The sequence below is a fragment of the Gobius niger genome, assembly GCF_951799975.1.
Source record: "Gobius niger genome assembly, chromosome: 15".
Taxonomy (NCBI): domain Eukaryota; kingdom Metazoa; phylum Chordata; class Actinopteri; order Gobiiformes; family Gobiidae; genus Gobius; species Gobius niger.
The window spans coordinates 4,317,471-4,340,945 of NC_136866.1; the positions used below are offsets into that span (position 1 = coordinate 4,317,471).

Below are 23,475 nucleotides of genomic sequence, written 5' to 3' on the forward strand. Positions count from 1 at the left end.
GTAAGAACATATCTCAGTATGTAAAAACGGTGGCCTATTCCTTTAAACAGTATTTACAGCCAAGTTTTAGTGAAAATACAATATCCCTCTCTCCCTTTGTCTTTTCTTTCAGTGTAGTATTTACTCTCACGGACAATTAATGTGTAAAAAGCTCAACATGCTACGACACTTGCAGTTGCACTTATGGCCTCTAGAGGCATGAGTTGCTTAGTACTGCTTTAAATGTCTTTGTACTTAATGTAATTAATTTGTTTTCTTTTTGGTTTCCTCAGAGTGACTGCTCGTGTCCCTGCCAGCCCGTCTGGGAGCGGACTATGGCGTTGAACGATGCCAGCGCAAACCCTCCCGCCATCACCAACGGAGGGCACCACTCCCTCCCCTCCGGAAATGGACACGCGTCTCCTAAATCCAGCGCCGCGGTTTGCAACGGTCAAGACCCGCTCACGGCAGCCTCCAGCGGGGACTCCATCACCGCGGACAATGATGAAGACGTCGGCGGCGGAGATAAAGTTCAGGCTGACCCTCGAATTGTTCACAAAGCAAACAAACCAAAGCAAAATGGCAGCGTGGTGAAGCAGAACGGCTCTCTAAGGAACATTTCCCCTCAAAAGTCGAGCCAATGCCAGCACCCGCCGCCCCACCAGCACAGAAATGTTTGCTGCCAACAGTGTCACTACCCCTTCGCTCTGCGCTGCCCCTGCGGTCAGCCGGACTGTCCCCTTTTTAAAACCGCCCCGGGTCCCTGCACTGTGGCCCACCCCGGGAGCACCGCACCCTGCCCCTGCTGCGTCCCGCCGTGCTCCTATCCCCAGCCGCCCCATCTCGCCCCCACGCTCTGTGCTCACCAGCGCCACCAGCAGCAAAGGTGGCAGGAGCATCTCCACAGCCATACGCACAGACCCGACATCAGGTAAGCCTAATACACCGTCTTATTACCTTTAATAAGATGTGGTTTTATTGATGATAAATACAGCAAAAGACCTGTGCTGGGATATTGCATTAGCCTCTTCGAAATCATTTATTTTGATAACCCACTGCAGAAACAGCTTTGACGTAACAGCTGGGTGTTAGGAGCATGTTTGATGTCGCTGCATGTTTCACACAGCGACAGTTTCTCTTATGACTTCGAAACATACGTATGACCTGGACCATTTATTTTTCCAAATTATTAAGCCACTAGGGTTGTGCCGATGATCGTGATGGATGGGCAACATCACGATGGAGAGACACCATCGTGATGCCACGCCCCCTCCTGTCAGAAACACGCACTGGTCTTCTGTGGGCCTTGTAAACCTACAAACTTTGCAGGGATTGCACTGTAAATGCAATCACGAATATAACTAATATGCGCGCTAGTTTCAGTACCTGCCAGAAGCCATGATGTGTTAGCCGTAATTATTAAAGTAAAGACGCAGCGCTGCTCTGTTTGACGCGCGGAGCTCTCTCTTTTAGGGGCGACAGTGGCACAGATGGTAGAGCGGGTCGTCTCATGATCGGAAGGTCGGGGGTTTGAATCCCACCTCCTGAAAGTGTTGTATTGTCGTTGTGTCCAAGACACTTCACCCACATTGCCCCCAGTGTCTGCGTACACTGGTGTATGAATATAAGTATGAATGGGTGAGTGGATCCTTGCTGTAAAGCGCTTTGAGTGCCTAATGTAGGTGGAAAAGCGCTATTTAAGTTGAGACCATTTACCATTTGAGACCATTTACTCTCTCTCTCTCTCTCTACAGCTCAGAGTTTAACAGCGCGTGGTTTTGCTTTGCTTTGCTGTGTACAGAAACTTAAACCGTTTTAAAATGACGAGATGGCTTTCACATCGGAGCTAGGGTTTAGATTATTCTCACGAAGGACCGAGAGAGGAGAGAAAGAGGAGAGGGAGGAGAGAGGAAGGAGATGCATAATCTTACATCAGCATCTCTGGAATCTCCCATGGTCACGTTTGGAGAGGTTGAGGGGGAAAACAAAGGGGAGAAAAATCTAAACTTTCTATAAATACTCAAACTACTTCAACAAATGCGGAATTTTCAATATAGTTTTCTAAACAAAATAAAGATACAAAGTCATGGAGAGGAGCAAAGTGGGTCAACAGCCCATAAATACATAAATAACAGTGAATGCTAACATGATGCTTCTTATTAGCACCATGCTAAATGCTAACGCTAGCTATGACTGCTGTTTTTTCGCTTCTGCTGAACAATCTGGTGAAAAAAAACATCCACATGGAAGACTTTGCTTTATTTGTGTGTAAGTTTGTATTCTGCCAGAAAACGCCCCCTTGTATGACATTAACACCAACTGTATCAAGCAGCTCGATTGCGATTACGCCCTTTCCATTTAAAGACATCGCTTTTTCCAATGCTGTCTTGAAAAAAAACATTAAATGAAATTAAAGGCGCTATTTTTTATTTTTTGTCATTGGAATAAAATTGGTTTTGTCCTTTAGTATATGGTAAAAGCAGACATTTATCCCAAAAAACACTGGTTTGTCAGGTTGGAAGGCATTTTTTACAGTGAAGTGAATGGTTTAAACTCAGTCCCTGTGACGAATTTTGATGTTGTAAATGCATTAGGAAAGTTTGAGATGAGTTTGGAGCAGAAAATAGCAATTTGAAATTTGAGTGACCCTGTTTCTTTGTATATCAGGTATAGCGCCTTTTAAGTACGTCTATCAGAACTGTTTAGTGGGTGCTCTGCAAAAAGTAATGAAGTAGATTAGTATAAAAGTCTCAATTTGAGCATAATAATCCGAATTTGAGATGTTTTGACAATGAAAGGTGTAGGTGGGCTCCTGACCCAGATTATTTCACTTGTCTTGAGACGTTTCTGACTCGTTTCAATACATTTTGTCCTTATTTCAAGTAATTTTCTTTGCCAATGGGGTAAGAACATTGGTCTTATCTCATTGGCCGTTTTACTTTCTTATTTCAAGTGAGATTTACCTTAGAACTGGTCACAAACGTCCTCAAAACAGCAAAATAAACTTGGTCAGATCGGGAAAAAAGTCTAAATGAGATAAAACTGCTTTAAACAAGAAACATTTCCTCAATTCAAGACATTTAAGCCAATGCTCGATATTTACTTTTTCAGTACGCCCATGGTCCACCTCTGAATAAGCTCAGTGACAAACTAGGGGTTTCGTTTGGTCACATCAGGGCGGAAAACTGTAAAACTCTTGGATGCTCAAAAGTGTCCTCTCATTGGTGTTATGTATTTGTGTGCTCGCGGCCAGCACACGTCAGAGGAGTTTCTGTTTGTGCGTGTTCTTGTGTACTTCAGGACACAGAGGCTCTCTCATTGGCCCAAAGCGGACCATAAGCTCTCTCTTGTCAGTGTGTTTGGACCTGTCACTTCCATTTTTAGATCCTGAGAAGAACCCGCTTATTTCAGAGGCAGGACCCCCTCCATTGATAATGAATAAATAAATGAATTAATGAAGTCGGTTTGGCTGTATTGCGGTTTTGGAAACTCTATCTCATGCCAACGACAGCAGTTATGGAGTTCCACAGCAGTGATTCAGAGCAATTTATTTGAACAAGGCTGAATGATTTTGGAAGATTTTTTGTCCTGAAAGGTATCAGGTCACAGAGACATGGTAGTCTTTATTCATGGGTATTATATTCCCTAAATATTTACAGTCTTTGCAATTTATTGTGTGTTGGGGCTGAATGACCAGAAAACTGTGATGCCTTAAAGGGGGGGGTATTAAGCTTTCCATCATGTTATTATGTCATTCCCTCATTAAAAACATGCCTGAAGTGTTGCCTTGGCACATTCACGTATTTTTGAGTAATCTGTAAAAACTCTGATGGCGGCCATTTCAGAGATAGGTTTGCCTGAGTCCTCCTAGGAACGCCCCCACCTCCTGGAGACGCCTCCGAGCTTTCGTCACCAGCCGAGTAACCAACCACTGCTCCTCAGCAGAACCCCCTCCCCACTGATGCCACAGACAGCGTGTGGAGGGGGCGTGTCGGAAAGGCTCAGAGGTTCTTAAAGAGACAGAGGCCTATTTCAAGACATTCACTACAGCCATTTTGAGAGAGACATTTTATACAAGGCAGTTATTCTAATTTACTGCATTTACAGACCAACAGAAGGTTTGCTCATCATTGTAGTGTGATATAGACTGGTGCTATGCGACTGAAAAAAGCATAATACCCCCTCTTTAAAGGGGCTAGACCAGGGGTGTCCAAACTTTTTTCATGGGGGGCCACATATTGAAGAGTACACGGTGTGAAGGGCCATAGATCGGTGGTTAGTGCCATCAAACCTTTGACAAGCAGAGGTTTAAAATGTGCCCCACACCGTAATTTTTGCTTAAAACCTTCGTGCCAGCTCTTTGTAAAAGGTTCATACCGTCTTCTTAGCCTATTATCGTTTTGTTCTTTTAGTAAGGCAGAAGGTTTAGTTTACCTGCTTTAGTTTTGATCACTTCCTGTGATCATCCCCCATGCCAGCTCTGTCTCACAATAAAATGTGAGACAGAGCACCTTTTATTGGTTAGTTAGGTTAGAAACAACTAGGTTAGTTGTTTCTAACCTAACTAACCTAGTTGTTAGGTTAGAATTGTGTCGATTTATTACATTTCAAATAAAAAGGACCATCGCTGATATTTACTGATTCAGATAAAAGGCCAACAAAAATTGGTCTGAGGGCCGCATTTGGCCCCCGGGCTGCACTTTGGAAACCCCTGGGCTAGATGCAAGTTGGCCATTTTATGCTCACTACTGCCATCTCAGGTCATACGTGTAACTGCACCTTCTATATTAAGCTCATGCATGACGGCAATTCGGAACATGGCTGGAACATGTGGGGGGAGGAAAATACATAATTTTAACATTTTTAAACTCTGTATAGTCCCTTTAAATCCTTGATTAATATTGTATTTTTTAAAGAAAATCAAAGCAAAAAGGACATTCACAGCCGTCTTTGCTTGTGCACAGGTTTAAGTGGAAGGCATCTTTGTAGCAACTTTTTTTACCTTTTGCCTGTGTTTGAACAATCTGTTGTGCAACTCCCCCGTAACGTACAGTCCATAGGAGTGGAGCTAAATGCTTTTACACTCAGTCCATAAAGCACAGGAGTAATCCAGGGAACAGTTGGGCGCCGCACTTCAAACGTTCGGTGAAGCGCCTGAAACGTTCCCTCAAGCCCGATGATGAGGAGTCCACAGAGTTCCCAACATTATGCTCATTTTGAACCCTTAATGCTCTAAACCGGTGCTTCTCGTTATAAACTTTACGGGGCTAAAATGACCCAAGCAAAGCACAGTCAGATCCTCGGGAAGAAGTGCACAGAACGAATCCAGGTTTAAAGTAGGACTGTGTTACGGCTCGACAAGGACTGTGTCAAGGTCTCTTACATCAGGCTTGAAACTGCTTGTCTCTCAAGGAATCTACAACTTGATGTGTAAAGTAGTCCCGTTTCTTGATGTGCTTACTTTAGCTTTGGTGACTGCCGAGCGTGGCCACTTCTCAAACCATTACATTCTTTGCAAAATCATTAATCTTATATTAAATCTCCCGCAATCCGTGTGTAATTAGTGGAAAATAGAGCTTGGAATTACTGTACAGAGCGCTGGTTTGATACACAATGCACGAATTGCCATGTGATGCGTTGAAGCAGATGACGCAGAGATATATTTGTAGCATTGTCAGTGCCCGAGTTTGGTTTTGTGACACCTTTTGTGACAGTTCGGTAGCTGTTGTGTCGTAGTTGCCCTTCACCCAATAAGCCAACCCAGTGAAGTCTCTCCCAGCCGGCGTGAGTGGTGTTGAAAGCTGTGGTCTGCTCGAATGAAAGTTTGGGTGGGCACGGTTCCCTTCAGGCTTTTGCGGTGACTCTAATTCCCCCACCGACCCCCCCCCCCCCCCACCTTTTACTTTAATTTCCCAGTTTTTCTACGACCATTACGCTGTTTTTTTTTCTTTTTCTTCTCTCCTCCTTTTGCGTCACAGGGTGAATGCGGTGCAGATGTGGCTATGGGTGTACAGTTCCTAATGTTTAAGCACGTCTTATTTAGCAAACAAGGCTGGCTTTGGTGCTGACAGGTTGGAATTACAGGCCAGGTTTCTTCTCTTCCTGTGTATCAATGTGTCACGGATTACTCACCGAATTCTGGAACGCAATTACCGATCGCAGGTTTGGTCCGTCGGTCTGTCATTTGCGTTTTTATAGTTTTCGATTCCCGGAAAGGTCAAATTTTTGCGCAACCCTCCTACTCCGAGTTGATTTTTCTTGTTATAAAGCTGCAGATTAAACGCAGTAAGTGGGTTAAACGTGGGAAATGGCGATGTGATGTACAACAGTGGTCCCTCCCGAGTTAGTAACTAAGATTTTTTCAGAGGGGATTTTGGATATTTTGTTTAGTTTTTCAATAAACTAATCATCAGTGAAAAAATCTGTAAAAACTCAAATTCCGCCTGTTTTTTTGGTTTCAAAGCTGAATAAATCAGGCTAGGAATTAGATATTAAAAAATCCCTCTGAAAAAACCTTCAAAATCTTGTTAGGTCTCAGACTGTAAAGTTTGGAGTCTGTGGGAGCTTCTATAAGGGCTCAGGCTCTGCCCGAGTGCGGCTTCTCTCATTCAGAGAAAACCAGCCCTGAAGTTTTGTAGCGAGTGCGCATGCTCGGCCCGTTCTTCCACTTTTCCGCTCCAGCGTCTCGTAGGAGGAAAAACACCATATTTGGGTGAAAGCGTCATCACGGGGCCCCTTCGCAGGACACGTGGATGTCAAATCTGTCAATATTCATGAATGAAAACCCGCGGGAAAGACAGCCTTTTTACGCGGCGCAGCAGCTACTTCCGGGTTGCCCCCACCTCGCAGACAAAACATCATAAAATAAACATCATCATTTTTATATCTGACATGAAAACTAAGATGTAAAGGGAGGAAAATTGATCAAAATCTCCACTTCGACCACTGCGTGAAAAATCAATACTTTCACCTGCCCTGTCTCGCCTTAACTCACAGTGGAATAAAGTTTGTAGTTTGTTCTGTAAGAGCTTGAAAATGTTGCAACATAAATGTGGAAGGAAGTACATGTGGCCGCGCACGACGCTAATGTAGCCTAAAGATGGGGAGAGAAGAAGGGCCGCAGTCAATCCCACTGGCGTATTGTTTGTTTGCACACAAGATGTCACTCTCTTCTGCGCTGATGCTGTTGTTGCGCCAGGTGGAAGATCCCTTTGAACTTGGCTATCATGAGTTTCAGAGGTGAGACGATGACAACTTCCCCACCATGATAGTGTTTTTTATTGTATTTCAGTAATCCTGCCTATTCAATTTGTCTCTTTCCCAGGAACTCAAAATACTTACCGCACACCTTTTAGCAGCTATTGCTTTTAGCATTTACTGCGCCTCTGTCTTTGCACCCTCTGCTGGTCATCCTTTCTTGTACATGTTTGCCTCCTTTTGTCAAAGCAAATGTAAAATATCAGCAGTATGCCCTGTACGGTAATGAGACTAAAGCCCCTCTGAGCCAAATGATTCATGTCAAGTCAAAAAGCAGAAAAGGGGCTAAGTCTATTGTAACATTGAAGCCGGTTCAGCCATGTTGCTCTATGGTGTAGCGGGGACAATTTAACGGTTTCAGGTATCGGCCAGATCTGTGATTTTTGGATTAGTGCTGGATTACGCTCACCGCCCTGCACAAGCCCGCCGTCCCACACACGTCTCCGGGACTGGACCTTTTTTTTCTTTTTCTTTTTATACAGACCTTTTTCCCCCCTGAGGTAACTTCTACACCTCTGCCCCTCGGCTTCACAAAACATTAATCCATTTTGCAGAGATTAGCACGTCTTAATGTTTCTATTTTGAGGAAAGTTGGCACACTCTGAAATCTTTCACCACTGACCCGTTCCTTTGTGTTTTTGTAACGGATTTGATTTTGGCCCCCGAGGGTGCCTGCGAAAAGCGTTATGACCGTGTAGCGTGTCGATATCGCTTTCGAAAGATTATCTAGTGCTGCCATTTTGGGGAAAGCGTCAGGTTGTATAGTCCTAATCTCTTACAATTTTTTTTCACAATTTTCGGGACTTGAGACTTACTTGACCAAAGCTCCAAAAAGACTTGACTTGGGACTTGCTGTTTGTGACTCGAGACTTAACTTGGACTTGAGGCCATTCACTCTCAATGACTCGCTGTGACTTTATAGTTGTTTATTTGAGTGAAACTGTCGAAAGATCAGGATTCATTATGTAAAAGCGGCGCATCTTTGTTTACATTATGGTAATTAGCCACATGCGTGTTCGGTTTCCCGACACAGCGCTTCTAATCAATACAGCGCGAAAAGGCAGGAGGAAATACAACGTGTTTCTTTGGATGCATGAAAAGTTTTCTAAAGACAGTGAAGAGGTGGAGATTTACAGACAGGAAAACGTTTGAAACAATGGGCTGGACCTACAGCGCAGACGGAGCCTCCAGAACCACCATGTAAGAGCTGATTCATCAACAGAAATCTTGGATTTTTTTTCGATGTTTTGATTCGTTCACACAAAGTTTACAGCATTTATTATATTATTATTTTACGCATCCGCACACAGAGCCCAGTGACAGCGGGACTGAAGGCTACGCGGAATCTATTTTGAGCAGGGGCGAATCTGAGTATACAGGGGCCGGGGCAGTACAGTGGAACCACTGACAGAAAAACTGCCAGAAACTAACAAAAATAAAAATATTACTTTATATTTATATTTCAGACCGCAGGGAAAAGCAGCTCATGTTTAAAAGACTGTTTCATTTTTCTTTTTAAGTTTCCCCCCCGGGCCCCCTTCCTCAAAATGCTGCCCCAGTAATTTTGTACATAGACTGGAGCATTTAGAATATATATAGTTTGAATTTTATGGTGATTAAATATTGATTAGACTTGAAATCCAAATCCATGAGTTTGATTTTAGCCTAAATTTTCAAAATCGCTATATCTTGAGAAAGCACTTGTTATTTTCAAGATTAATCACGTTTTGAAAAGTAGACACGCTGGCGTGTGTGACTTGAGGTGACTTGCCGGCTAAAGCAAGACTTGACTTGACTTGAGCCCATGACCGATTGACTTGGACTTGCTTGGGACTTGGACCTCCACCACTTGGACTTGACTCGAGACTTGCATTTAGTGACTTACTCCCACCTCTGAAAAAAACCCTCACTGTAGATCCAGATCTTTACTCTAGAGACGGCTCACTCGTGAAACCTGGTGGAGTGAAGGCTTAGCCGCGGATAAACGGAGTTATGCGTGTCTCCGGGCCATCCACTCCTCCGGGTGACCTGCCCCTACCTGCACACCCACACACACACACACACACACACACACACACCATCCCCGGGTCAGCCCGAGCAGTTGACCTTCTCCCGTCCCTCCCGGAGCTACAACGCCTTTCCCTCCTTCCACTTGTTTACGCCAGCTCATAGTTTTAGGTGAGATTCATGCCTTGTCAGATAGCGCAAATTCCTGCCTCTCACTCCCTTTGACAGTTCTCTCGAAAAGGTCAGCTTTTACTATCTGGAATGAGGCGAAATTTCCTCGCGTTTCGGCCAAGCAGGTGGGTATGTTGCCTTGGCTACGGGGATAACCGCATGAAAACATGACAATAGCAAAGCGCAGCGCGGCTCACCCATTTTGTTTTTGGACGTCAGCACCAGGGCACGGGCTTTTGAGTTAAATATTAAATCGTGTGTCATGTTTTTCGTCTGCGCTCATTTCGCCCCAGGCAAGAGATCCATTTTTCAGCAGGATAGTGACAAGAGGACATGAATGAAGACAATGGATGTTCAAAAACGGAGTCAAACGTGTAATGAAATTAATTTGAGAAGCAATATGGCTATTTTGGGACTCGTACTGATGTGATAAATGTAAAATCAAGCAGCATTACCTTCTCATAAGCCTGTAATGTGACCAACACTTTTGAGAGAAGACTAAAATAAATAGCCAAACTAACAGTAATGTCAGCTTTTTTGTCATTTGTAACACATGTAGTAAAGTAGGAGGAGAAGAGGAGAGTTCATGGGTTAGTAGTTTTTTACACTATTCATTTCTGTAACTGCAACAGACAATGGAGAAAATACAGTTGGTGTCTTTATAGATCTAAGTAAGGCCTTTGACACGATTAATCCTCAATTACTATTATCAAAAATGCAAAGATATGGTTTTAGGGGAGTCGCGTACAAATGGCTAAAAAGTTATCTCAGTGGGAGGCAGCAATATGTACAAATTAATCATGTTAATTCTGAAAAACACCCCATAACTCATGGTGTCCCGCAGGGATCTGTTCTTGGGCCAAAATTATTTATCATGTACATTAATGACGTCTGTCAAGTCCTTAAGAACATGCAGTGTATTTTGTTTGCTGATGACACCAGCCTCTATTGTTAAGGACAAAATGTTGAACAGTTAATGCATACAGTTGAAAAGGAACTAGAATTACTAAAAAGATGGTTTGACTATAATAAATCATCAATGAATGTGAATAAAACAAAATAGATTGTATTCGGTAATAAGAGAATTGATAATCCAACAACATTAAAAATCAACCAAATGGAAATTGAGAGGGTGTGTCATACACCATTTTTGGGAGTACATGTTGATGAAAGACTAAATTGGAAAGTCATGTAAATTATGTGAAATCAAAAGTATCAAAAATAATTGGCATATTGTGTAAAATCAAAGCAGTTGTAAATCAAAAATCACTCCATTTATTATACAACGCTCTCATTCTTCCACACCTAAATGATGTTGTGGTACTCTGGGGAATAATTATAAAAGTACAATCCAACCCATTTTTATCCTACAAAAAAAAGCGGTCAGAATAGTCAGCTGTGCAGATTATTTTGCCCCAACAAATCCTTTGTTCATTAAATTAAAAACACTAAAACTACACGACTTAGTTGATCTTGGCACAGCTGTCGTTATGTATAAGGTTCATAACCATGAGCTTCCTGAATGTAACAAGAAAGGTTTAAACCCAGAGAGACTGGCTATAATCTCAGAGGAACTCATATCTATCAGAAAAGTGCATTTGGAACAAACACCAAAGCCAGATGTGTCTCAGTCAGAGGAGGAAACGTCTGGAATAGTCTGAATGACACCTTAAAAAACTCAACATCTTTAAACGCTTTCAAAAAAATGTTCAAATCTAATGTAATTAGTAGTTATAAGGCACTAGCGCTAACTCACATATAAACTGTCCTGTGTGCACTATATTCTGTCTTTATTACATTATTGATTGATGTGTGACTTGTGCGAATTAATTTTGTAACTAATTGATACAGAAACATAATCATTTTGTCCTCATCGTGCAGACGGTAAAACTGCTGTTTACTCTAAGTTACTATTAAGTTGCAATAGGGTTTGGCTTTAAATCAGTGTTTCACTTCAGCCAAAACCCTTTTCAGTCATTGTTTCAGTGTTTCCATGTCTTGTAGTCAATCGTGTTTGTGTGAAGATACTGACTCAAATAAATAAACTAAAAAAAAACTGTACAGTTTACTTGATGCAGCAGAATTGATTCATCTTAACACCTAGACCACACGTGACTATCTGTGAAATCAGACATTCCTGAAGCCGTACTTGGCCGTGCTCTCGGATAAAGATTTTTGTTCAGGCTCTGGATGTTGTCTGCATTCGAACACCTCGGCTCAGTGTGTTGTGTGAAACAGCTGCACGACTGTGTCATTATTTCATGGTGTCAGTTTGACGAGGCTTTGCACTTTATCAAGCGCAACAACTGTTCGCCGGGCGTCCTGCCTGAACAGCCCTTTCCCAAATAAGTTCTTCTCTGAATGCTCCTGCTTCTCTTCAGCGGAGACCGACGCAAATACATCCCATTTAGGCTGAAATTTTCACGAGTTTGTTCTACGATCTCCTGTCAATGGGGTGTGATGTCAATTCATGTACAGCAAGAAGTTTGATTTTGTCATCAAAGCTGTCGTCTTCTTAGTAGAGTTCAGACCTCATCTTGATTTGGTTAAATACACTTGTTACTTACTCTACTTACTATAATAGACACGGTGAGGCTGCGTTTCAGTTTCATGCAGCTAAAATCTGGAACAGTCTTCACGAGGATGTGAGACAGGCCTCAACTCTGTCAATGTTCAAATCCAGGCTGAAAACAGTTCTTTTTGCCCGAGAATATGACTGAAAGTATATTATCTGCACTCTCGCCTTTTACTGTAGTCGATTAATTTTATGTTGATGTTTTTATTGATTCTATTTGCCTTCTTGTATTTATGCAACCGTGAAGCACTTTGAATTGCCTTGTGTATGAATTGTGCTCTATAGATAAACTTGCCTTGCCTACTCAGAGCATAACGATAAGAATAAGTCGTATTTAAAGTAACTTTACGTGAGGAGAAGCGACCGATGATTCAATTTTTTTTGTTTGTTTGTTGCTTTATTTGTCATTATATATGAACTGTAAAACGATATTTGTCCTCTGCACTATCGCACCCTCACCGCCTTTGCAGTAATATTTCCTTTATTTGTTTTTTTGGGTGCAACAGTGGACGTTAATGAACATATATGGGACTCATGCATGTAAACACGCCATGCCGGATGGTAGCCTTGGGCTAATTTGCATCCGTTGTCCCACACTCGCACTCTCAAACACACTCACATTCATCCTGGCCTATAGGCTTATGCACAGTTTCCCCACGTGCCGTCTTCCTGGACAGTCAGTCAGACGCTGGACTTCCTGTCAGCGATCGTTTACGTTCACAACTAGCACAAATAAAGAGAAGCTCAGGATCTGGTGAAGGACAACGAGTTACTGATGGAGTCACAGCAACATACTACAAACATCATGTTCGCTGTGAATCCAGCCCCAAAGGAAACGCCAGCTGTCGTGGGGGCGGAGCTTTTATCTTAGAGCTAAAGGCTAGTGTTGAAAAATGATAATATAACATGTAAACAAGTAAATATTATTTAAACGACTAACAGGACGATTCTTTTTTGCAAAGGCTCGTTCAAAACTTTGCGCTAGTTTTATTTTTTATTGTGTGTTAGCCGCGTTAGCCTCAAGACAAAAACATCCACCGTTATGAACACGGAGGTTTCCTCCAGTGAAGTCGTTACGTCTCATGTAATATTTTTTAACCTGCTCCGTCACATCTGAACTTTTACTCGCTGTCCTTTACCAAATCTTAAGCTATTGCTTCATTTCTGTGGGACCTGCTCATTTTTAATAGGAAGAGATAACGGACAGGAAGGACAGCGTCTGGTTTACTGTCCAGGCGGAAATCACGTGGGGTCCATGTGCATATAGCCCATTGTACATGTTTTTAGTGATAGGGGTAACCGGAGTGCCTGGTGGGGATCGAACCCGGGACCTTCTAGCTGTGAAGCACGAGCGCTAACCGTTGCGCTACCACCCACGGTATACACCTACTATATAACAACTGCTAATCCCTGTAAGAAAAGCAAACAAACATTTGATCTGATTAAATTTGAAAAGATGTTGTCACACCTTTAAAAAACATCTTGAAAGTTAATCCAAAGTCCCGCCTGACGGCCCGGCAGCCTTGTTTTTACGGTGTGCGTAACTTCACTCACAACGGGTCAAAGTGACTCCCCCAGGGCATGCTCCATCTGCCGCACTGACACCTACAATGACAACTCCGCTAACTTATTGACCTTTTGATGCTTTTGTCACAATGGGCTTCGTCCGTGTGACATCATAACATTCTGCAGAGCCCGCTTTATGTTGAGTTGGAGGGTGACAAAGTTCTATTAGCAGAGCGGCTTAGGCCAAAAGCCGTTCACTCTGTGATATGAGCGCCAAAATGTGTATGACTGCCCTCTGGGTCTCTCTTAGCTGCCATTAGCCGCCAAAATGCTCATCGTGGTTGAAACTGAATCTTCAATTGTGCGAAACTCTTAATGTTTCAAAACTGACCCCAAAAGCTAAGATGAAGTTTCTGCGTTTAGATGCGAAACGTCCTCAACTCAACCAAACTCAGTCCAGTTCATGATTTAAGCTTCACCATGATCATATTTTGCGGAAGATTTCATAAACATGTCTCAAAATCTTTCATCCTACAAAAGATCTCAAGGCTAATGTCTCTGAAACTTCAGTCAAGCATAATATTTGTACCTTCGAATGGCTCAACAACAAAGACTAGCATAATATATTTGCCACCATTATTTCGCAACTCGGAGATGTCTTTTTTGGAAGCCTTATCTTTAATCTAATCCACCGGAAAAGCAAAATGAACGCTGTGTGAATGATGAGTCGGCGGTCAGAACAAACGCTGACCCGGGGCTCCGGTGTCCTCAGACGGCCCGAAAGCCAGACAGAGCCGCTCCCCAACAAAGGCTAAGTGCAGCTCAGATTGATGGTGCGCTGTGATGAGCTAATAATGGACTCAGGGAAATGGTGGCGAGTGAAAAATGAACGTTTGACAGAGAAAAAGCTCCCCTTCTTTCCCTTCCTCTGTCCCGCCGCCGAATAAGATGAAAGTGCCACTGGCAGATAGGCATGCTCCGTATCGTATGTCTCTATAGATCAGTTCAAATTGGTTTCAAAGAATAATCCTTTTAATAAAAAACTATATTGCATTCTTACGGCATATTTTGTCTTTTCATATTTATGTTTTGCATTGTATAGAGTTGAGGGTTCGAGTGCACTTACTTGTACCACAGATGTCTTTCCACACCCGAAAACCTCCACTGATGAATGTGCTCCGAACAGGACCCATGATAGAGACGTTACTCTGACTGACAGCCCGCAACGGTCGGCAACGGCGTCAAATCGTGTCGGATTCTTGGGATCTGTGCGCGGCCATATTTCATCCCCAAGAATCCGGCGTGCAGCAGGTGCAATCCGAAAAGGCTCCGTGCAGCAGTGGAAGCTGTCATTGGAACGTACAAGCCGGCGTGGACACGGGCCGACAAATGTTCACCGCACAACCGGGCATCAGGGGCTGGACTGGGACTGGAAAACAGCCCTGGACTCTGACCAGCCTGGCCCAAACTAGCGTAATTGTGACACTTCCACAAATACATATTTAAACAGTTCTTTATTACATTATTGCTGCTTTTTTGTCACATTTTCAAGACTTTTATTAAATTTTTGTCGCTTTTTTAAAACATATTTGTTTAATTTTTGTCACGTTTTCAACACTTTTTTGTTGCTTTTTTGTCACTTTTTCAACACGTTTTTGTCGCTTTTTTGTCACTTTTTCAACACTTTTATTACAATTTTGTCGTTTTTATTTTTAAACATATTTGTTTAATTTTTGTCACTTTTTTGTCACTTTTTCAACACTTTTTTGTCGCTTTTTTGTCACTTTTTCTACACTTTTTTTGTTGCTTTTTTGTCACTTTTTCAACACTTTTATTACATTTTTGTTGTTGTTGTTTTTTTTACATATTTGTTTAATTTTTGTCACTTTTTTTGTCACATTTTCAACACATTTTTGTTTAACCTCGGCTTTTTATTATTATTTTTTTGACTATCATCAGCAAAAAGAACGGGAAAGGTGGTCGTAGAAACAGAAGCAAAATCATTAATATAAATAATAAATAATAATGGTCCCAAAACTGAACCTTGTGGCGCACCGTACCCAACGGAATTCCTTTTAGATTCATGTTTTTTGATACTGGGCTTTACCCAAATCTAAAAGCTTCTGGACTGGAGATCAACAATGTAGCGCCTCATTTGAAAGCTAAGACCTACAAAAGTGACGGAAACTTTTCGCCACGTCGCCACATTTTTGTCACATTTTTGTTGTTTTTTTAATGATTTTTTCTATCATTTTTGTCCGTTTTTGTTGTTTTTTTTAAATGATTTTTTCTATCATTTTTGTCTGTTTTTTTCTCACGTTTTGGTTGACTTTTCATCCTCTTTTTCTCGCTATTTTGATGCTTTTCTTTTCAGCTTTTAGATTTGGGTAAAGCTCGGTTGAGGCGGGACTGGTGGCCCTCGAGCCAGTGGCCCTTCTGTGCTCTTCCAGAACGGACATATGGCCAGTCCGCTCCCTGCCAGGCATTGAGCAGGTTCAGAGAGTTGTCAGACCCTGGTAAACTAGAAAAGTCCCAGTAAGATTTTGGCGGTGGCCTTAGAGAGAACGCTATGATGTGGGTTCAGTGATATAGTGACACCGGAGCAGAGGTGTGAGCGTTCAAACTCCGCCGGTATCACACACACCATGATTCCTCTTCCACAATGCGCTCAGACAGGTTTCTTTCTCCTGGCAACCACCAAACCGAGACTAGTCTATTAGATTGCCAGATGGAGAAGCGCGATAAGTCACTCCGGAAAAATAAAGTCTCCACTGCTCAAGGGTCCACTGATGGCATGCATTACACCAGTGTTTCCCAACCTCGGGTTCTCGAGGACTTAGCAGGGGGTACTTGGAGCCATTTCAGATTAAAAGGTGAAACTGAGCATTATTTTGAAAGGAAAAGCTAAACTTTTGCAGTAAAATATGTAGTTGTGGGAGTATTTTAGGTGTATTTTGAACATAACATTGTCTTATTTCTTACACATCGAGCTTTTAAGTGATTTCTTGCTAAATAAACTTCAACAACTCTTGTGGTAGGGGTACACAGATTACCACTGAAGGGTCCAAGGGGTCTGTAAGTAGGGCAGGGTACCGTTAAACGGTACCTACTTGGTACCGACCGAAAAGCTCCGGAGGGGGCGGTATCGAAAGCCTTTTTTTTTTCTCTGTGCTAATTTTCGGTACTTTTTCTCTCCAAACGTTAATAAATGATCCACAGTGAGTCTAAAAAAGCCTGAACTCATGAGCAGCTTTAGCGCGAATGCAGAAGCGAAGCTGTAACTCTAACACTTCAGTCATTATCAGAGATGGCAGAGCCGCAGTCTGAGCCAAGACTAAGCCAGGACTAAACCAGGACTTACAGTAAACTTGTCAAAAACCTGGACTGAATAAGAAACTAGACTCTTAGACAAATAGAAAAGTGACAACAAGAAACTCTTTGGCTTTACCTTTAGCTTTAGCTTTACCTTTAGCGTAACCTTTACCTTTAGCTTAACCTTTAGCTTTAGCCGCAGAGCCTGAAGTTACTGCTGTTGTTTAAACTCCAGCTGCACCGGAGCGTTTGGATCAAAGATTGTTTCTGGAAAAGGTGAGCGCTCACTCTGCATTAGCCATGTTTGGAACAGTTATGGTGCATTGTCAGTGACAGAGTGAGCGCTCTCACTGTGTAACAGATCTGTGACGTGTGAGGAGCTTTCACTGTGGAACAGCTCAGTGAGTTTAGAAAAGTTTATCTTCAGTAAACGGTCCTGATGTGGATCTGGTCTGTTCCTGCAGCTCGGGAGGTAATAATGTCCTTTCTCTCTTTTTATCACGGCTTTAGTGGGAATTCTGCTCAAAAGATGAAGTCACAGGTGACGCTGCTGCGCCTGTTTTCTGATGTGCCGTGTTTGGATTTCGTCCTGAACGATACTTTTTATACACCTTATTTTAAATCAATTAAAATAACATAGGTATCGAAAAAAGTACCGTTAAGGCACCGGTACCGAAAAGCAGGTATCGTTAAAGTAGTGTTATTGGTAACGGTACCCAGCCCTATCTGTAAGACAAAATAGGCTGAGAACCACTGCAACACAGAGGTGTCCCTCAGGGCTTCTTCCTCTCTCCGCTCTTATTCTAATGCAACTGATGTTCCTATTCATTGTCTAAGTCTTGGTTGATCTGTTTCTGCAGCAGTTTCAGTGCAGTGATAATGAGAGCAGAGTGTCCCCATTCGACCCCTGTTTAACCTTTGTGTTTAAACAGCACGGGCCGCAGTGTTTATTGGAGCCTGTTAGAAACACGATGCCCTATGAATGACAGTCTGAGGCTGAAGGGGCTGCTGAAGGGGCTCTCCTTCTCTCATGAATAAGCTTCATGAAGATGTTGTAATGTGTTCAAGTTTTTTTTTCGTGCCCGCAGGAAACATTTGTTTCTCATAAGAATATGTAGTCAGTTGCCTTAATTGTGCCTGTGTTGCCCGGCCAATCCGCTGAAGGCTCATTTCACGGCTTGGACTGGACTGTAATTGTGTGCAGCGTTCCAGTGCAGCTCTGATTAGCCCCCGTGCTCTGGTCGTCTGACGGTGACACTAATGGCTCCAGCTCTGACTTAAAGAGCTTTTCATGAAATATTTACCCTCCATCTGCTGACAGTTAACCCCAGCTGTCCCTACACTGCCTTTATTTTTTCCCCTCTCTCCTTTTTTTTCAATTACCTGTCACACTTTTGAAATGTGATTAGCAAACCAAGTTTTTCTGTTGCATCGGGAAGTTTGGAATTTGATTTTTGTTTTTTTCCCATAATGGCCATATTCTTCCATTCCTGATAGAATAGGTGTAGGCCATTGTCTTGTTTTGGTCTGGACCAACGGGGACTCGTGTCTGGGCCGCTCTCCTCTGTCAGCGCGGCGTTGAGTGAGCGCCGCCGTCCCCTGTTTACCTTTTTAATTAGCCCAGTGATCCAGAAACACTCTCCCTCTGGTCAATAGAAAAAACACAGCGGGGTTAGCGAGGGGAGGGAGAGCCAGGCGGGAGGCGGGACGGCGGAGGGGCCGGCACAGAGCTGGCATTTTTCAGTTTGCTCCGAGCCGTCAGGAGCAGAGTGATCAGAGAGGCCGAGGAAACTCTACTCCACAGGTCGTCATCCTGCTGAATTTCGAGCTTCTGTGATCAGGCGTCGGCGCGGACAGGGGTACACACCAGCACCTCCGGCTGTGTTCACAAGGAGGACATTTAGCTTTTAGAATATGGAGCACAGTTAACACTTCTGTTCTTGAAATGAAACACATTTAGAATTTTTAACAAGCTAGGAAAGAGCTCTAATAGTACTTTTTATCCTCAAAGCATTCACATTTTTTACTTGATGAAGACTTTGAAACAGTATATTGTAGGAAATATTTGTGGATCTTTATGACTCTGTGAAAATTCAGCCTCGTTCTGGCACAGATTTTCCTCTTACTCTCGCAGATTGTCACTCATATAGATGCACATTATGGGTTTACTTTTTCATCAACTGCAGTTTTTCATTAAAGCTTTAAAGGGCCGCACCACGGCCTTTAAAGAGCTACATGCGGCTTCTGAAATAGTGTTTTTTCATTTTTCAGGAGTAGTTTGGCATCCGCACAGTAAAGTGAAGATTACTGCGCGGATTTCAAACTACTCCTGGTATTATTACGCCTTACAATGTAGTCCCCCCGTTTATCCGCTTAGAAAATCCACATTGTTTAATTTTGTGTAATTATACTTTGTAGCGGAACACTTCACGTAACCATATTTAAATAGGGAAAACGTGGAAGAGCTTGGTAGCTTCTATCTTGACCTGTTTTGGAGCTATAGAGGAGAGAGGGAGAGGCTAAATGCTAACGCCGTCTGTGCTGTGTTTACGTGACTGAAGGCACGGGGGAAGATCAGACAGGTCCTAAAGAACTCGTCAAAGCTAAGGTTAGAACATATCTCAGTATGTAAAAACGGTGGCCTATTCCTTTAAGAACAAATTTATGCAAGAAGAAGGTGTTGTAAACGTTCACGAATGAGGCCCAATGTGAGTGAAGTGTTTTGCCCAAGAATGTTATAGCAGCACAGATCACTGGAGGAGGAGCGGCTGACCAGCTTTTATGTCGTATCAATGACTCAAATATCGCAAAATGATGCAGTTTTAGTGATTCGTACACTCTCCTCTTCGGGAGCCCCGGGGCATGCTGAATGCATCACCACCAGAAGTCGATTTTGACTTTTATGGAGGGGAGATAAACTAAAGCAGTCGTCTTGACAGATTCTTGAGCCGTCTCGCCTTTGTCGTTGGAAAAGGCCAGTCGGTGCAGGTATGTTTTTCATCTCTCCAGTAACATCAGCTGAGGCAATGCAGAGCGAAACTCGAAACAGACCTTCGGTAGACAAATCGTGTTTTGAAAGCAGCCTGTATGAATCCAATCCAACCATTTCTAATACGTCCACTCCCCGGTTTGAGGCTACATCTCCGCGCTCGGGTCTGTAAGTTCAAAGCCTTACATGGATAGCCGGCAGCGGAGTGGGGAAGGGAAAAAAAAAAATGACATTACCATTTTTTGACTGCTCCTTTTGGGTTGTGGTTCAAACATAAGAGAAATGTGGTTTGCATTAGTTGGTCAAAACGGGTCAAAGGCCATGAGGGAGTAATGAGGGAAGCAGCAATTATTTCCAAATATCCACCTTGCAATTATTTTAACCCCAGAATCTTGTTATAATCACTTTTTACCTTTTATTAGACAGGTGGGCAGTGTATATAGAGATTCTTTCCATTTAAGAAAAACTCAAATAGACGATTATAGTTACTTTTAGTTTTCATCTCTATGCAACCATAAAATATTCAACATAACCTCTTTCAAAAATCCCTCTTTCAGGATACTTAGTGGAAAAGCCAGTGTCCATGTCGCCCACTGCCTAAACCGTGACCCTGTTGCCCCTCTTCCTCTCCATGTGTCAGCCCCGTTGCCCCCTGTCATCCGTCTCCTGCGGCAGCCTGTCCCGATCAGGTGCTCCTATCTGATCCGTCCCTTCCTGCTCCCCCCAAATCCGGGAACGCAGCCTCTTACTCCGGACGCTCCCCCCAGGGCTCCCCTGAGAGACTGACGAGAAATCCAGACCGCGACTACCAGCAGCTGTAGCAATGGGCCTCAGTATGAACCAGCGCTGATGTGTTAACTATTTGTATTTAGTAGCAATAGATTAAAGCAGGGGGGAGGCAAGTTTGCGCCATGGAGGGCCCATTTTCATCACAGCCAAAACACCAAGGGCCGAACCTCACCATTGTAGCCAAGTTAACAAGGCCGTGGGAACCCAGGGTGCTGAGGGCGCTACAGCACCCCCTGGTGGATCGTCTATGCATTACAAGCAATATTAACCTCTTAACTCCCGCCTGAACCGAGAGCATTTTCTCCAGTTCAGCTTTACCCAAATCCTGTAGGCCAGTGTAACGCCTCATTTGAAAGCTAAGATCTACAAAACTCATCTAAATGGATCTTTTCCCTCACGTCATCAGATTTTTTTTTCCAATTTTTGTGATGAGGGTATTAAACTAGTTTTTGTAAATTTTTTGTCATTTTTTGTCACATTTTTTGGTCATTTTTTGTCTTTTTTTTGTCACATCTTCATCATTGTTTTCGTCTCAGTTCTGCCGCTATTTTCACACCTTTTTTCCAAGAAGCTTTTGGATTGGGGTAAAGCCAATCTGGAGAAAATGTGCTCGGTTCAGGTGGGAGTTAAGGGGTTAAATAAATAGGAAATAAGCAAAGAAATAGCGTTTTGGGGGGGCAATCTTGTCTCTCAGCACCCCCTAGCCAAAATATCTTCCCACGGCCCTGCAAGTTGAGAACCATTTTCTGCCAATGCCAATGTTTTACATCAGTGGTTCTAAAGTGGTCCGGCTCAGAGACCCGCCATTACCTTAATGACACTCTGCGACCCAAATAAAACTGTAATTTGTCGTATATCGCATAAAATATTGTATTTACCACATGTTTTTATTGAACAAGCGGTAGATTTGCTTTTAAGACTGAAATTATGATCAAACCAACCCAATAATATTAATTTGAACAGACTCCAGTGTGTAATATTGAAAAAACAAAGTTCCCCATAGGCTCGCGACCCACTAGCTGAGAATCACTGTTTTACATTATATTTGACCAAGTGGGATGTTCTGCAAAGACTTTTAAAACATAAACTATAAAAAGACACTATTTCTCGCATTTTAGATCACTTTAACAGGCATTTGATCCATTATTTGCATAATAATATTTCGCAAAATCATATTGGGGGCCAGAGGTTCTGTGCTGGAGGGCCGGACGTTGCCTACCCCTGGATTAAAGCGTCTTTCCTGGGGCCGTAGACATGCGAGGAGACCAGCAGGGGGCAGCAGCACTTTTCTGCATCTTTATGATACAGTAACCAGTAACGTAAAGGAACATGCACCAGGAGTCAGAAATAAAAGAAGTCACTGCTGAATCGTAATCGCTGTGGATGCGGCTCGAGCTTTGCGGGTTTCTGTCCGAAGGATGTGGCTGAAAAATGTTGTTATTAAAAACATTAGTGTTGTGTTTGGGCTCACGCTGGCCCGCTCCCCTGATCTGCGCTGAAATCCCCCAGGATCACGCTCACACTGAGGGGAATTATCAGCCTCTGCGGCGCATATTAGAGAAATAGAGACTCCGCTGACATCTGTAATGGATTTGAAGGAGTTTAGAGACGTGTGGCTTTGACAGCTCTGTCAGATCTAATCACTCCGGTCGCTCATGTACACAGAGTCAAATGAATGACTTTTACCCGGAGTGGTCGAGCGCATGAAAGGGTTTTAGTTTAGAGCTGATTTAGTGTTTTCATCACTACATCTTTCATACAGGGAGAGCATCCTTTAAACTACATGTAATTGTTATTTCAATGGTTTCAATTGGCAAATCAAAATATAAATGTTCAGTTATTTGAGAAGTTTTAATGGTACTTTCAATGGTTCTTTTAATGATTGTTCGAGGTGTGATTGAGTTGAATCTACTGTTTTGGAGTGACTGAGTTAATAAACAGGACAGTAAATGGAGGGAGGTTTTGAGAGACGTTCACCAGAAACGACATGTGTGATTTAACCCCTATGCCAGGGGTATAGGCAACGTCAGACCCGGGGGCCAAAACCGGCCCTCCATCATCAAACTCTGGCCCTCGAGATGATTTTGAGAAATATTATGACCCAAATCATAGATCAAATGCCTGTTAAAGTTCTCTAGAAATGTGAAAAACACTGTCAATTCCTTAAAATGTCTTAACAGAGCATCCTTTAAGTCATAATCCCAAAAGAATACTCTAAGAAAACTAAGAAATTACTTAAATCTACTTGAATTAAGAGATTAAATCTAAAGATTGAGTGGATTTGGTCTGGCCTTAAAGCAGATAAAACCTATTCTTGCCGATGGAACAAGCACAAGTTTTTTTTCTTAATTCAGATTATTTTGTATAATTTCAAGTGAAAAATAAATATCTTTTACAGAAAAGTTAATTTGTTTGATTTCCAGTGAGATTTCTGTTTGTTCCATTGGCATTGGTGTTTTTATCTGATCTTAGATTAGTTCACACCGACTCAAATTTAACATAAAAAACCCTTTATTCAAGTAATTTTAAGTAATTTATCTAATTTAAGATGGACATTTTTCCAGTGTATATGATGTATAACACTGGCTTTGTAGAAAGTGATGATTTACTTACTTACTGTCTTATGATTAAGGAAAAAACCGGCCTCCACCGAGCAAACTTGCCGACCCCTGCCCTATGCCATCATGCATCATAAAGCAATGATGTTCTATAGATCAGCTCTTATGGACTTACAATCCAAGCTTTTAGGCTTTACGACCAGGTCACAGTGGAGGAGACAAATATTGTACAGAGCTGTGTGATTTTTACCTGGTAGTTTGATTTTTATATGTCAGAAATCAGTTGGAAGAAACCTGTTCTGAATGTGGGTCTGACCGATGCTTCTGGCAAG

At 42.6% G+C, this 23,475-nt stretch overlaps 1 protein-coding gene across 1 annotated transcript in view; it reads left to right on the plus strand.

Moving 5' to 3' along the window:
- Positions 1–281: 281 nt before the first annotated feature.
- Positions 282–23,475, plus strand: part of disp1 (dispatched homolog 1) — a 33,424-nt gene continuing 10,230 nt past the window's right edge. The window contains exon 1 of the mRNA XM_079571785.1: positions 282–910. Within this exon, the coding sequence (XP_079427911.1) occupies positions 315–910 (596 nt within the window). The 5' untranslated portion in view covers positions 282–314. The remainder of the gene's footprint in view (positions 911–23,475) is intronic.